Source organism: Pelophylax lessonae (assembly GCF_965119305.1).
Source record: "Pelophylax lessonae genome assembly, chromosome: 3".
Classification (NCBI taxonomy): domain Eukaryota; kingdom Metazoa; phylum Chordata; class Amphibia; order Anura; family Ranidae; genus Pelophylax; species Pelophylax lessonae.
Genome location: NC_138770.1, coordinates 648588337 through 648604034, shown reverse-complemented (window position 1 = coordinate 648604034; position 15698 = coordinate 648588337). Strand labels below are relative to the sequence as shown.

At 44.3% G+C, this 15698-nt stretch overlaps 1 protein-coding gene across 1 annotated transcript in view; it reads left to right on the top strand.

The window, feature by feature from the left end:
- LOC309551730 (follicle-stimulating hormone receptor-like) overlaps window positions 1-15698 on the top strand; it is a 236587-nt gene that overhangs the window by 146380 nt on the left and 74509 nt on the right. The window contains exon 3 of the mRNA XM_082252415.1: window positions 12162-12236. Within this exon, the coding sequence (XP_082108541.1) occupies window positions 12162-12236 (75 nt within the window). The remainder of the gene's footprint in view (window positions 1-12161; window positions 12237-15698) is intronic.

The following is a 15698-nucleotide window of genomic DNA, read 5'->3' as shown; positions in this document are numbered from 1 at the left end:
GTATAACATGTTTCTTATTTAAAAAAAAAAACAAAGACAGACTTTACAATCACATTAAAGCAGTAATTTTATTAATACTTTAACCACTTAAGCCCCGGAAGATTTTACCCCCTTCCTGACCAGAGGGTATTTTGCGATTCGGCACTGCGTGACTTTAACGGACAATTGCGCGGTCGTGCGACGCTGTATCTAAACGAGTTTGGCGTCCTTTTTTTCCCACAAACAGAGCTTTTTTTTGGTGGTATTTGATCACCTGTGCGATTTTTTGATCACGCGCTATAAACAAAAAAAGAGCGTAAATTTTGCAAAAATAGCAATATTTTTCACATTTTTTTATATGAAATTTCCCCCAAAAAAATGTAAAAATCAAAATTTTTTAACATTTTCGGCCAATTTGTTTTATGCTACCTATGTTTGGTAAAAAAAATCGCAAAAAGCGTATTTTGATTGGTTTGCGCAAAAGTTATCGCGTTTACTAACAAAGGGAAAGATTTTTGTCATTTTTGTTGTTTTTTTTTTTAACGCGTAATGGCGGCGATCTGCGATTTTTTTTGCGGTACTGCGACATTGCGGCGGACAGATCGGACCCTTGACTGACATTTTTGACACTTTTGGGGTTACCAGTGACATTCCTACAGTAATCAGTGCTATACATATGCACTGTTACTGTAAAAATACACTGGCAGTGAAGGGGTTAACTTTTTTTGAAAGGGAGGGGCTATGTGTGTCCCTAGGGGCGTGCTTTCTACTGTGATTGGCTGTGGCTTCAGATGTATGAAGAGTGATCAACGGTTCTACATAGTAGAACCGTATGATCATCCTTCATACACCGAGGAGAATGACAGGCAGGTTGTTTACACAAGCTGCCTGACTTTCTCCCTCTCCCCCGCCGATCGCAGAGTGACCGGCGGACATCGGGTCCGCCGGTCACACGCTCAGGGGGGTCCGTGACCACGCGGGAGCGGGAGCGCGCCTCCGGGGGCGCGCGCTCGCTCCCTAGGCCCTCACAAGCTAGTGACGTAGCCCTACGTCACTTTGCCTGTGAGGGGCTGACTGCCGACGTAGATCGGCGTTAGGCAGTCGGCAAGTGGTTAAAGTAAAAAAAAAAATAAATAAATATTTTAAATAGCATGCCCTGGAGGTGCCCTTGACCTGCCTATGAAGTGTATAAAGTATTTATCCTACTTCAAATAAAATTACATTTACAAAGAAAAAAATGCTGTTTAATTTGCTGAACTTGAACACTCTCAAATTATTTAGTAAATCCACCTTCGAGTCTCTAACCAGGCAAGGAGACAACCTTTGGCCACCACTGTTGCTTGTGCTGCCCATAATGAAATAACTATGTACAGGTTAATACCTGACTGAAAATTCCTACCCCTGAAATGTGTTTGATATTTGTGATACAAGTTTGAATGTAATTAATCTTGACTATATGTTCTGTTTTTGGTGCTTTCTTTTTTGCACATCAATTCTCTACTTAAGAAAAGAACGCCTGTGAGTACTGTGAATGAGTGATGTGGTTGAGCGGGCTAGCTGTCACAGCGGGGGATCAGGGGAGTGTGGGGGGGCTATCCGTTCATAACATGTTACACCCTGACTATGGGTGTAACATGTACCACGTTATGAAAGGTGAACTTATTATTTAACCATTTCCCCCAAATAGACGTACCCGTATGTCCTTGGAGTTCAGTGGTAATACCGCGATGGGGGATGCACCTACAGGCATCATCCCGGTATCATTTTGTTTAGCTGGCGATTCCGATTCAGGCAGAAGTGATCTGAGTGGCTAATTAGCCACTCGATCACTTCTGCAGGTGGTGGAAGGGGGTCCTACCCCCCACCCGTGGCCACCTCTCCCGGGCTCTCCGGTCCCATTACAGAGGCCGGGAGCGATGTGGCTGACAGTGATGGCTGCCTGGTACAGAGAGAGAGGAACTGACATAGTTCCCGGAAACCGGGAGCGACGAGTATTTGTCACTTCCGGTTCCGCCCCCTTGTTTACCTGGCCACGAGCGTCCAGAGAAGCAGCCGATGGGACCGATCTTGGTCTTATCGGCTGCATGGGGGGCCAGAGGAGTGATTTGGGGTCTAACAAACCCCAAATCTCTCCATAAAGAGGACCTGTCATGGCCCATGCTGTCACAAGGGATGTTGTTCATCCCTTGTCATAGCAATAAAGTTATTAAAAAAAACGTTTTTAATAAAATAAATAACAATTTAAAAAAAGTAAAGCGTCCCCGTCCCACAGTGATTACGCACAAATGCGAAAAGTATACATTACTACTGAACACATATGTAAATGGTGATAGCACCACACATGTGAGGTATTGTAACGAATGTCGGAGCGAGAGCAATAGCACCAGACCTCCAGTGCCACTCTAAATTGGTAACCTGTAAAGGCATTTAAAGCGTTGCCTATGGAGAATTTGAAGTACCGTAGTTTGCCGCAATTCCACGGGCAGGCACAATTTTAAAGCATGACATGTGTACCACCCTCCTAGGTAGGTGCTAGTAAAACACATTTGGTGGCTCTGTTCTGCATATCAGGAGAGCCAGATCTGTTAGTTTAGCCTGTCACATGTTTCCAGGTGTGATTTATTGGGTCTAAGGAAGTTTCCCCTCTGTATCCAGTAAGGGAGCTTGTTGGACAGTGGAGGAAACCTAAGCAGTAGCACACAAGGGTTAGTGGCTGTCTCAGTGGGGGGGGGGGGGGGGGCATTTCTGCAATGCAACCTGGGATTTGCTATAAATCCAGAGGGAGCATGTGACAGGGTGTCTTTTGGCGGGAGCAAAGTCCTAGGAGGAGGTGGACAGCTGTCTCTCCTCCTGCAGAGTGAGGAAGGTGGTCCAAGTGGTCGGCCTAAGGACCAAGAGTGGAGCTGAGCTGCAGAGGATCCAGTGTGCTTACCAGTGGAGCTGTTGGGCAGAGGACTTTGGGAAAAACAGTATTGTGAGTACTGAGGGACCTGCCTAAGGGTCTGCCTAAGAGGGGACCACTCTAGAGAAGTCAGGGGATGAAGGAACCAGCTCATTCAGAGTGTTACAGTAAAAGGGGGTGCCAAGTAGTTAAACCCTGAAGATAGGGATAAAGTGAGCGCCAGGAAGGGCCCTGAAGTTGTTCCGCAGTACAGTCTACCTCAGAGTACAGCTTGCCTCAGGATAGAGTATACCTCAGGAAGCTTAAGCAAAACCTTTCTCAGCCAAGGGCAAAGTGAAGCAGTGGCCTAGCCGTGACTAGCTCAGTTGCAGCACTACTCAGCATTGCTCAGCGTTAACCAGCGTTAACCAGCATTTATTCAAGCCATTCCTGTGCATAGTTCTATTCAGTTGCAGTATCCCACTCATCCCTTCTCCTATCCAAGTTCCAAATAAAACATAAAAACCAATGATACTGGACTTGTTCTTGTCTGAGGTAAAACACTTGGGAAAATGTCAGAATGTTCTGTTGTTGCTAATGGTAACCCAGGGGAACCCGTAACCAGCAGCTCCCTTGGGAGTAGTGCTACACATGTTAGGAATCGATTTACTCAGTGTAACATCATCTTTCACATTATACAAAAACATTGGACTGACTTACTGTTTTCCTCTTTTTAATTAATGAAATTTCCCAAAAAAAATTGCGTTTGAAAGACCGCTGTGCAAATACCGTGTGACATAAACAATTGCAACACCCATCATTTTATTTTATAGGGTCTCTGCTAAAATATTTAATGTTTGGGGGTTCTAAGTAATTTTCTAGCAAAATAAAATAGATTTTTACATGTAGGAGCGAAGTATCAGAATAGGCTTGTGAAGGGGGTGGTTAAGACCTCACTGGAAATTCATACTCTTTAAAAATTGCTGGATGTTTATGATAGAATAATCTATAATAAATTCTGGACTGTATATGTTCTGTTTATGGTACTTTCCTCCCTGCATGCCATGTTCCTACTCAAGGAAAGAGCCAACCTTTGGCCACCACTCTTGGGTGAGCTGCCTATGGGAAAATAACTCCATCAACACATCTTAAGACCTAACTGAAAATGCTTATCTGTAGCATACCTGGTGATGGATCCCCAAGTGTAGAGGAAGACTTCTCTTACAGCTCTGGTTCAGGAGCCCTGGTAGAGTAACAGGGAATCCCAGAGCTCATGATATGACTTCTGCTGTACAATGCTGATGTGCATCAGTATGGGCAGGAGCAGCTGGCTGGTGGCACACTGGCAGAAGAGCAGGAACTGATGTCTAGCACATCTATGGCTGGATCAGGTGCAGGAAGAAGAACAAGGTTAGACAGTCCAGGTCAGCAACTAGCAGTCAGGCAGGCAGGCAGGCAGAAGAATAGCTGGGAATCAGGCCAGGGTCAGTACAACAAGGCAGGTGTGCAGAGGCAAGCCAGGGGTCAGTGCAGGCAGAGTTCAGGCAAAGTCAGGAGCAGATTGGGTCGGCAATGGAAGTGCAACACAAGAACAGATGCTTCAGGAACTTAATAGACCAAATGGCACTGACACAAGGAACTAGTGCAGTTTAAATAGCCCACCTGGTGCCAATGCGCACTAGTGCACGTGCACAAACACGTACGAGAATGCGCACCTGCCAAATGCCCACGAATAGGGCTTACAGGGACTATGCACCTGTGCACATGCATTTTTCTTCCCTGACATTATCCTTAAAACATGTAGAATGTTTCTGATATTTGAGCCTGAATATACAGTATAGAAATATGGACTGTATGTTCTGTTTTTGATGCTTTCTACCTTGCACACCATTTCTCTACTAAAGAAAAGAGCCAGTCTTTGGCCACCGCATTCAGATGTGCTGTCTAAGGGAAACAACTTTGTCTACACAGCTTAAATTAATTGTAAAGTCTCAATTTTTTTCCTATAAAAATAACAAACCTGTTATACTTACCTTCTCTGTTGCAGTAGATTTGCACAGAGAAGCCCGGATCCTCCTCTTTTTGGGTCCCTCTTCGGTGATCCTGGCCCCTCCCTCCTGGTGAGTTCCCCCACATCGTGGCACCCAAGCCGAGTCACAGCTCCCTGTGTCCATTCAGACATGGAGCCCCGACCCGGCCCTGCCCTTTCTCTCTCTCCTGATAGGCTAGTTGACTTTGATTGCCAATGGCACAGCTGCTGTTTCTCAGCCAATCAGGAGGGAAAATCTCGGACAGCTGAGACACTCGTGAAAATCGCTGGACAGTGAGGGACCTCAGGTAAGTGTTAGGGGGGCTGAGGGGGGCTGGTGCACACAGAAGGCTTTTATCCTAATGCATAGAATGCATTAGGATAAAAAAAAAAAAAAAAAAACGTTCTGACTTTATAACCCCTTTAAGATCTAACTGGAGATTGCTACCCCTAAAATATGTTGGCTGTTTATGATACACGAGTCTGAATAGAATTAAATTTTAACTGTATATATTCTGTTTTTGCTACTTTCCTCCTTGCACACTTAAAGCGGAGTTCCGGGCAGAGAAACGTTTTTTTCCTGAACATACCCCCGGGACAGTCAGGGCTAGCACATTCCACAATGGCTAGCCTCTGATCTGTCCCGGTTCGCACTTACCTTTTAGAAGAAATACTTACTTAGAAATTTTCTTCCACAGCGTTTCCATCTCCTTTGTGGGCAGCTGAAGCCGGCGCGGTCCGCTTCTCTGTCTTCTTCCGCGTCTTCGTGTCCCAGAATGCACTGCACCGGCCCCTCTCGTCACTTCCGGTGCGGAAATGACGAGCGGGGCCGGTGCGGCGCATTGATTCCTGGGAGCTATGACGTTTAGCTCCCAGGAATCATCGCGAGGCAGGAAGTGACGGGGTGAGCCTCGGCGCTGGAGGAGGAAGCTGTCATAGGTGAGTATTTACGATCTTCAATAAAAAGGTGAGTAAACAAAAAAATAACTATCCAATTCCTTTTCAGGTGCGGCATACCTAGCGGAGGGGCACAAAAAAAAAAAATCTTTTTTGTGCCCGGAACTCCGCTTTAAGACCCAGTTCACACTAGCGCGACTTGTCAGGCGACTTGGTCGCCTGACAAGTCGCAGTGGGTCGCCTGCCATAGATTAGCACAGGACCCGTTCTAATAGGAGCAACACAAGTCGCTCCGACTTAGAAAAAGGGTCCTGTACTACTTTGGGGCGACCTGGAGGCGACCTGCATTGACTTCAATGATATGAAGTCTGTGCATGTCGCGCCGAGGTATGCACGCTGTGCACCGCGACTTCACAGGTCACCCCAGCAAGTAGCGTCGCCCCTGTGTGAACGGGGTCTAAGTCTCTACTCAAGCAAAAGTCCATGCTTTACCCACCACTCTTGGGTGAGCTGCCTATAGGGCAGTGTTTCTCAACTCCAGTCCTCAGGGCACACTAACAGGCCAGGCTTGCAAGAAAACTGAAAAATATCACAGGTGATATAATTTGGTGCTCAGTTATTGCAGTATTCTAGTCTGCTTCTCCCCAAGGTAATACTTAAAATTTGGCCTGTTAGTGTGCCCTGAGGACTGGAGTTGAGAAACACTGCTATAGGGAAATAACTCCATCTACACAGCTTAAGACATAACTAAAAATTCCTACCCCTGAAATGTGCTGGATGTTTATGATACATGGGCTTGAATTTAATTATTCTGGATTGTATATGTTCAGTTTTTGATGCTTTTACCCTTGCACACCAAGTCTCTACTCAAGCAAAGAGCCAACCTTTGGCCACCACTCTTGGGTGAGCTTCCTGTAGGGAAATACCTCAGTCTACAGACCTGACTGAAAACCCCTAATCTTGAAATGAGTTGGATGTTTATGATACTTGAGATTGCTTATAATTAAATCTGAACTGAATATGTTCTATTTTGGTACTTTCCTTGCACACTATGTCTCTATTCAAGCAAAAAGCCAACCGTTGGCCATCACTCTTGGGTGAGCTGCCTAAGGGAATTAACTCACTCTACACAGCTTAAGGTCTAATTGAAAATTGATATTCTTGAAATGTGCTGGATGTTTATGATACAAAAGTCTGAATTTAAATAAATCTGAACTGTATATGTTCTGTTTTTGGCACTTTCCCCCTTGCACACCAAGTCTCTACTCAAGCAAAGAGCCAACCTTTGGCCACCACTCTTGGATGAGCTTCCTGTAGGGAAATACCTCAGTCTACACAGCCTAAGACCTAACTTAAAATGCCTAACCTTGAAGAGTGTAGGAGGTTTATAATACAGGAGTCTGACTATAATTAAATCTGAACTGTATATGTTCTGTTTTTTTGAAGCTTTCCTTCTTGCACACCAAGTCTCTACTCAAGAGCCAACCTTTGGCCACCACTCTTGGGTGAGCTGCCTAAGGGAAATAACTCCTTCTACACAGCTTAATCCCTAATTGAAAATTGCTACCCTTGAAATGTGTTGGATGTTTATGATACAAAAGTCTGAATTTAAATAAATCTGAACTGTATATGTTCTGTTTTTGGCACTTTCCCCTTTGCAAATCAAGTCCTTGGTTCAAAAACCTGGCTGCGCAGATTTTCAAATCCTTTGGCAGGTAAAACAGCTGGCACATGTCAAATTCAACAGCTACTTGCCTGGAGTTCAGCTTCAATTTGTACATTTCTTTCTGTAGATTTTGCAGAATATTGTAAAATAAAATAATATAATTGTCAAAAATAATCACTTTTGGCTAAAGGTCCTTCCCGTGACAGACACAAATGATTTCACCGTCTGTCTAAACTTATGACACTAATGACTGTGTCAGTGACACACCTACATGAAAGTTTTAAGTCATTTAAGTTAAAAAGAATAAACTTTAGTTTTTTCTTCAAGAAAGTATCTGTGGGTGATAAGAAAAAGAAATCTGTGCTGTACAGAAACCCTTAGTAATGAGGCAAAGTGTAATATTTCACAGAAATGTCAACACCTGCCAGTTTATGTGATAAATACAATGTTTGTCATTTGCTCGATGGAAAATACGTTGGTGGTATTTTTGCCTACAGACTATATTACAATGTCATATAGCTGAAAGGCTGCTGTTTTGCAAGGGTGCAGCTGATTTATATAACATTTATACAGATACAAATATACAGCAAGTAGAACAAACTGGATGTGCAGACTTGTGTAGGACACATTTGACAACCCAATCTTTTTACAGTAGCTTCCCATCTGGTATCTTGTATCTGAATGTCTTAAAGATGAACTCCATCCTTACTTTCAGTCTCTCACAGTTTTACCGGCTCCTCTCCTTTACTGGAATTATATACTCTGAATCCACTGCACACTGTGAGCTTCTCACAGTGAGCTCCATTCCCAGAACCAGATCTCATGTGGAAAACAACAAGAGAAGGGCGCACCGACCTTGTGCATTACCACTTAAAAGTTTATTAAAATCAAAGAAGGGTAGCGTACAATATACTCACAAACGTAGCATATGAACAAGCATATAGGAAATGGGCACCGCTCGCTTCCAGGACACTTCTCTACTGCTAAATAGCATGATGGCATCCTCAAAACCTGATGTAGCTTACGTGTTTCGAGGGAGGACCCTCTTCCTCAGAGCCAAAATTGCGATCGAGTGGCGATTTTGGCTCTGAGGAAGAGGGTCTGCCCTCGAAACGCGTAAGCCACATCAGGTTTTGAGGACGCCATCACGCTATCCAGCAGTAGAGAAGTGTCCTGGAAGTGAGCGGTGCCCATTTCCTATATGCTTGTTCATATGCTACGTTTGTGAGTATATTGTACGCTACCCTTCTTTGATTTTAATAAACTTTTAAGTGGTAATGCACAAGGTCGGTGCGCCCTTCTCTTGTTGTTTTCTTGTTGTGCCTTTTGGATACCCTTGGTCCTGAGGGGGGCAGCAAGACCACTTAATTTGTGTCATAAAACCGCCTTCCCGCATACCATTTGAGCGCAGGAGAGATATTGTTATTTTACAGATCTCATGTGGTTTGTAGGTGTCCAGACACATTTTCCCTAAATACCGCACACAATCCTGAAATTGTCAATTCACTGTACTGTTCTGCGGTATGTACCGTAAAACGCTAAAAATGCTCGGTAGATACCACATGAACAGGCATCAAACTGAATCCACAGAAGGAAATAAATAATTAAATATATGTGTTAATTAATTTGTGATCAAGGCATATGGTTTTTCTGAAATGTGTACTGGTTGTTAAGGAGCGAGTGGCTGCCGTTGTCCTTAACCACTTGACGAACCCCCTCCGCTCCTGGGCAAACCGATGTAGTACTACGTCGCTCACTCAGGAGACTCTAGGGGGCGAGCGCATGCCGCCGGCAGTGCGCTCCCACCCCTGCTCGTCAGCCGGGGAGCCAGTACATGTGACAGGTGGCCGCCGGCCACTCGCAATCTCCCCCCCCCCCCGACAGAGAAGGACAGGCGGCTGATGTAAACACAGCCATCCGTCATTCTCCCTGAGGTGATCACAGAGGCTATGTGATCCTGCTATAAACGATCGTATATCTCTGTGATGACTTCACAAGCCACGCCCCCCCCACAGTTAGAATCACGCCCCTGGGGACACATTTAACCCCTTGATCACCCATACTGTTAACCCCTTCCCTGCCAGTGTCATTTTTACAGTAACAGTGCATATTTTTAGCACTGATTACTGTAGTAATGTCACTGGTACCCCCAAAAGTGTCAGTTAGGGGTCAGATCTGTCCGCCGCAATGTCGCAGTCCCGCAAAAAAATCGCAGATCGCTGCCATTACCAGTAAAAAAAACAATAAAAACATAAATATTTCCCGTAGTTAGTAAACGCGATAACTTTTGCTCAAACCAATCAAAATATGCTTATTGCGATTTGCAAGAAATGCCGGCAATGAAAAATTAAAGCAATATTAAATTTTTTTTTTTAAATACCAAAAATGTCATGCCTACCTGCTCTGTGCTGTGGTTTTGCACAGATCAGCCCAAATCCTCCTCTTCTCGGGCCCGCTGCTGGCACCCCTGGCTTCTCCCTCCTGCCTTCTGCCCCCACAGCCAACAGCTCACTTTTGGGGCACCCAAGCCACTGCTCTGTGCTCAGCCCCCGCCTTTCTCTCCTCATTGGCTCACTGGATGTGACTGGGAACCAATAGCCCCCGCTTCTGTCTCAGCCAATGAGGTGGGAGTTTCCCCAGAGAGCCTGGGCACTCATGCACATTGCTGGAATGAGATGGGGCTCAGGTAAATATTAGGGAGGTTGGAGATGCTGTAACACAAGAAGATTTTTTTACCTGCATGCATAAAATGCATGCAGGTAATAAACCTTGAGCCTTTACAAGCACTTTAAGAAAATAAACCTCTTGCTCCCCCCCCAATACATACAAGGTCCTTCAGGTCTGGCATGGATTTTGAGGGGAAACTCATTCCAAAATGAAAAAACAAAAATGGTGTGAGGATCCCCCCAAAATCCATGCCAGACCCTTATCTGAGCATGCAGCCTGGCAGGCCAGAAAAGGCATAGGGGGGGGGGGGAGAAAAAGCAAGCGCCCCCTCCTGAATAATACTAGGCCACATGCCCTCAAAATGGAGGGGTGCTTTGGGGCAGGGGGGGCTCTGCCCCCTTTCTCCACAGAACCTTGTCCCCATGTTGAGGGCCTCTTCCCCACAACCCTGGCAGGTGGTTGTGGAGGTCTTCGGACAGGGAGCTTACCTGAATCTGGAAGCCCCCTACTTAGTACCCCTACTCATTCACCCAAAAAAAAGTGTAAAGTAAAAAAAAAGTAGGCAGTTTTTAAGAAAAGAAAAATTAAAAAAAGGTCCCCCAGTGTAGATCCATCGTCAATCAGAATGCCCACTGCGACCACCAACCTGAAAAAAAAAAAAAAAAAAAGCAACAGATGGCTCCTTCCCTATTTGACGTCACCAATGGCAGCAGGGAGGCAGCAGAGCTGTCGGACAGCGGGAGCCAGTGTCGGGAGGGGAGCTTTTTTTTTCGGGTCAGTGGGCAATGTGATTGATGATTGACCTACACCAGGGGACATTTTTTTTTTTTTTTTTTAATAAAGGAAGGGCTTGTCAAAAACTGCCTACGGTCTTTTTTACACTAAAAAAAAAAACTTTTTGACAAAACTCGGATGCGGGAAGATACCGCTTTGTGAATGGAGCCCAGTGTGCATTCGAAGCTGCAACAAGTCAGAACCCCCGTCATTTCCTGCCCAGAGGACCTGTACTCTTCAGCCTGACTGTCCCTGACCCACTTTTTTTTTTCATTGGATTTCAGTTCTTTCAAACATGGAAGCATCACATATGGGCATTACCAAATACCTAATCTAATATGAGGCACTGACGAGGCTGCACTGAGGGGTACAAGGTGGCACTGATAAGCTTCACTGATGGGGCTGCACTGATATGCTGCCCTGATGGGCACTGATATGTTGCACTGATGGGCACTAATAGGCTGCACCGATGGCCACAGATGTGGCTGCGCTGATGGCCACTGATGAGACGGCACTGATAAGCTGCACTGATGGGGTTACACTGATAAGGCACCACTGATGGGCACTGCTATGATGCACTGATATGCTTGCACTAATGGGCACTTAAAGGCTGAACTGGTGGCCACTGATGGGGCTGTACTGATGGCCACTGATGAGGCCGCACTGATGGGCAGTAATGAGGCTGCACAGGTGGGCACTGATAAGGCTGTGCTGATGGTCACTGATAAGGCTGTGCTGATGGTCACTGATAAGGCTGCACTGATGGGCACTGATAAGGCTGAACTTATGGGGACTGATAAGGCTACACTGATGGGCACTGATAGACTGTGGTTGTGGTCTGTGGTATACATATGACAGGGTGGGTCATAAACAGGACGGGGTGTGGTCTTTACAGGAAGGGGTGGGTCATATTTAAATTAGAGGGTGCACAGGTTTAGTCAGGCCTAGGGCAGCACAAAACCTAAATACACCAGTGCTGCTCACAGGGCATAGTGACTATGTGTCACAGAAAATAAAGTAAATGTGTGGGGAGTGTCAATAAGTACATTTACAAACTTTGCAATTATTCAGGGTAATAGGAGTAGGCTAGAAATAATTGAAATATAATATGGAAATAAATGTATTATCTTAACTTTTGACCACAGAATTAAAATAGATATACATGTGTTAGATGAGTCAGTAGTCTATCTTTATTTAAATTATGAGATCATTTTTCTGTCTGTTCAAAAAACAATGTTTAACCTTCCTGCCGTACATTTATTATACAGAGAAATATCTGAAAATTATGACTTGAAATCAATAGAGGCCAACGTATTCTCAAACAACCCGCAACTGCAAGAAATGTAAGTAACTGAAATGTTTATTAAGATATGACATATTAACCGATTGTCTGTTAGAAAAGGAGAACTGTACTGACTGAACCCGGGAAAGCTCCTGTACAGTCTGGTAAAAACCAAAGTGATTAAAGATTTTTACAAAATATACAGGAGTTCCACATAATTGGTATTTTTATATAGCAATACATCAAGCCCCTATGTGGTTCTGGGCTAAATTCTACCCAGATTTGCTATGCTTTATAGGCTACTTTTATAAAATCTTTATTTTACAATCACTTATTATAGACTTCATCCATATAAAAAATGTTTTAATACATTTAAAAATATGTTCACCTTAGGACATTGTCGTGTCTGCTGTTCCTATGCATTGGTCCTGACTATCACCATGAAAAGAGAGGTGGTGAGGCACACTGTACCTGTGATTTCCCTTGCCCAAAACATGAGCAGATACATGACTGCCTTTATCCCAATGTATACAAGACATTTATCTTGGCTATCCACTGACATACACTTACCAAGATTACCATTACAATCATTATGGTATTATTGGGTAACTTTTCTTTTTAAAAAACCTCCATTCTTTGTTGCATGGATTCTACATTCCATGTACATTCCTTTTGAGATTTAACATCATGTTGACATGATTGTATCGTACAGTTTCTGGAGATTTGTCAGCTGCACAATATTACTGAAAATCTTCCTTTCTACCCCATTCAAAAGAAATACTATTGGGTTCAGATCCAGTGACTGGCTTTCCATTTGTGTGCCTTAGCAGCAGTGTTGGGGTAGTTACTCAAAAAATGTAACTAGTTACTAGTTACTTCTGTAAATTGTAATGAGATTACTTTATTAGTTACTGCATTTGAAAAGTAACTTCACTACTTATTACTTTACTTTCCTCTTTCTTAATTGACCGTGTAGAAGAAGATACATGACACTCTTTCTGCATAGAGTTTATTGTATAAACACAGGCTTTGGGAAACATGAGAACAAAACCTGAAAAAACAGAATAAAACATAAAGTGCAACAAAAAGTCATAAACTTCATCCCTCTCTATTCTTCGAAATAACGATTGTATCGCACGGCTTGGGTAACGCAGGAAAGCACGTTCCTATAGTCTAGTAAAGTAGTGTAGTTACTTCCTATAGCCTAGTAAAGTAGTGTAGTTACCAATATTAGTATTGTAACTAGTTACTTTACTTAGTTACCAAAAAAAGTAATGTAGTTACTGTAATCAGTTACTTTGTAACTAGTTACCCCCAACACTGCTTAGCAGAAAACAGGCAGTCAGACAACTGTAGGTTATTTTTTTCCAGTCTTCAACTCTCCAGTTTTGGTGAGCCTTTGCCCACTGCTTCCTCAACTTTTTGCTTTTGGCTGACAGAAGTGGAATCCAGGTTGGTCTTCCAATGTTCTCACCCATCATCCTCAAGGTCAGGGGAGGACGGGGCCAGGGGGCAAGAGGGAAAATGCCCCCTGGGCCGCTCTGATGTCCTGCAAAAAGGCTGCACCCCTTCTGCCACAGACATACCTAAAGGATTCCTGGTGAAGAGAAGTAAAAATTCCCCACTGCTGACCTACTGAGTGCGGGTTGAAGACAAGGACAGAGTGCAGGCCCCCCCCCAGCATGGATGGTGTAAACTCTGTCTGAGCAGAGGCCGATTCCATGCCCTACCTGAGACTCTCCTCCCCTGGCCATCCCCAACCCAGCTGCCCCAGCTCCCCCCAACCATCCCCCGCTGGCCAGGTTGGGAACCCAGATTCAGCTGGTGAGTAAAGAGTACCTGGAGCAGGGCTTCAGCTTGGAATGGGGGTCAGGAGGAAGACGGGAAGAGGGAGAGTGGGGCCGAGTCACTGCACCATGGGCCTCTGGTTTCTACTTGCCCCCTGGGCTGAAAGTTGCCAGTCTGCCCCTGCTCAAGGTTCACCATGTTTGGCATTCTGAGATGTTTTTTCTCAGCTCACCACAGTTGTAAAGTGCAGTTATTTGAGTTACCCTAGTCTTTATGTCATCTGGAACCACTCTGGTCATTCTCCTCTGACCTCTCTCCTCAACAAGACATACAATGCCACTTAGCAGAACCAGTGGGATGACATCACTGATTTTTTTTGCTGTCTGTAAAAATGGCATTCTTCCCATTGACCACCCATGAAAGGGGCATTTTTTCAATGATCCCCGATTAAATTATTTTAGCAGGGGTTCCCTGAGGCCTGAAAATTATTTCCAGGGTTCCTCTGGAGTAAAACATTTGAGAAAGACTGCTCTAGAAACTGTTGTGTGTGTGTAAGATGCCCAGGAGATCAGCAGTTACAGAAACACTCAAACCAGGCCATTTAGCACCAGCCATCACGCCACAGTCAAAATCACAGAGATCACATGTTTTCTCCTTTTTTGGTGTTTGATGTGAACAATAACTGAAACTTCTGGCCTGTACCTCCATGATTTAAAGTAGAACTATAGGCAAAACTATTTCCTTTTTCGTTTTCTCATTCATAGAATAAGGAAGGGTTATAACTCCTGTCAGATTTTTTTATTTGCCACTTATGTCCCATTGGGGAGATTTACCTTCACTTCCTGTCTCATAGCCAGAGAGGAAGTGAGATAAAATCCCCCCAAATTAAGGAAATCTGTTGGGGCCCCCCTGGGTCACCAGAACTAGTGTACTAATTTAAAGATTTCTCCTCTATTACTTTTCTAGGGACAACCCAACATTTGGAATTTTCTTGTACCATCACTTTAGTAATAATGATAATGGTAAACAGGACAAATAGAGGGTGACACAGACAACAATAGCAACCTAATAGGTGTTCTAATCCCTCTCCACTCTATCCAAAACAAAAAAAGTTTTGCCTTTCGGCCCCTCTCAGAAGGAGCTGAATCCATCAAGCGGATCCGCCTGCTTAACAGGGGATCTCTCTGCCAATTCCCGCTGAGCAGGTGAATGACAGGTCCATGTCTGCTCCGCTATGCAGAGCGGACATAGACACAGCCCGCTGTTCTCTATGGGGCCTGTCCATTTCCATTCGACTATCATCTGATCCGATCCATCGGACAGATGAGGAACAGATCCCCATCCGTTTGTTCTTAGTGGACCGGATCGGATGCTGGCGGGTGACATGTGACATCTGCTGCTCCATAGATAATAATGGGTGGTCAGATCGGGTCAACCTGAAAAACGAACAGGCGGTACCAATTAGTCCACAGGTGTGAAAGGGACCTTCATGGTACTTTAACGCATTACAATGCAACCACATGATTGGCTGATTGGATAATAAAATTAATAGGGTACATTGGGTGTTGCTAATAAATTGCTCCATGAGTGTTTATGGTCTGGTCTTCATTGCCCTTACTTATTTCCCGATCACTAAGCACTTATGGAGACAGCGTTGAATTACCGAGCTTACATAAGAACATAAGAAATGTATGAATAAGTATTTATTATGAAGTATTTCTTAGATCTGCATATC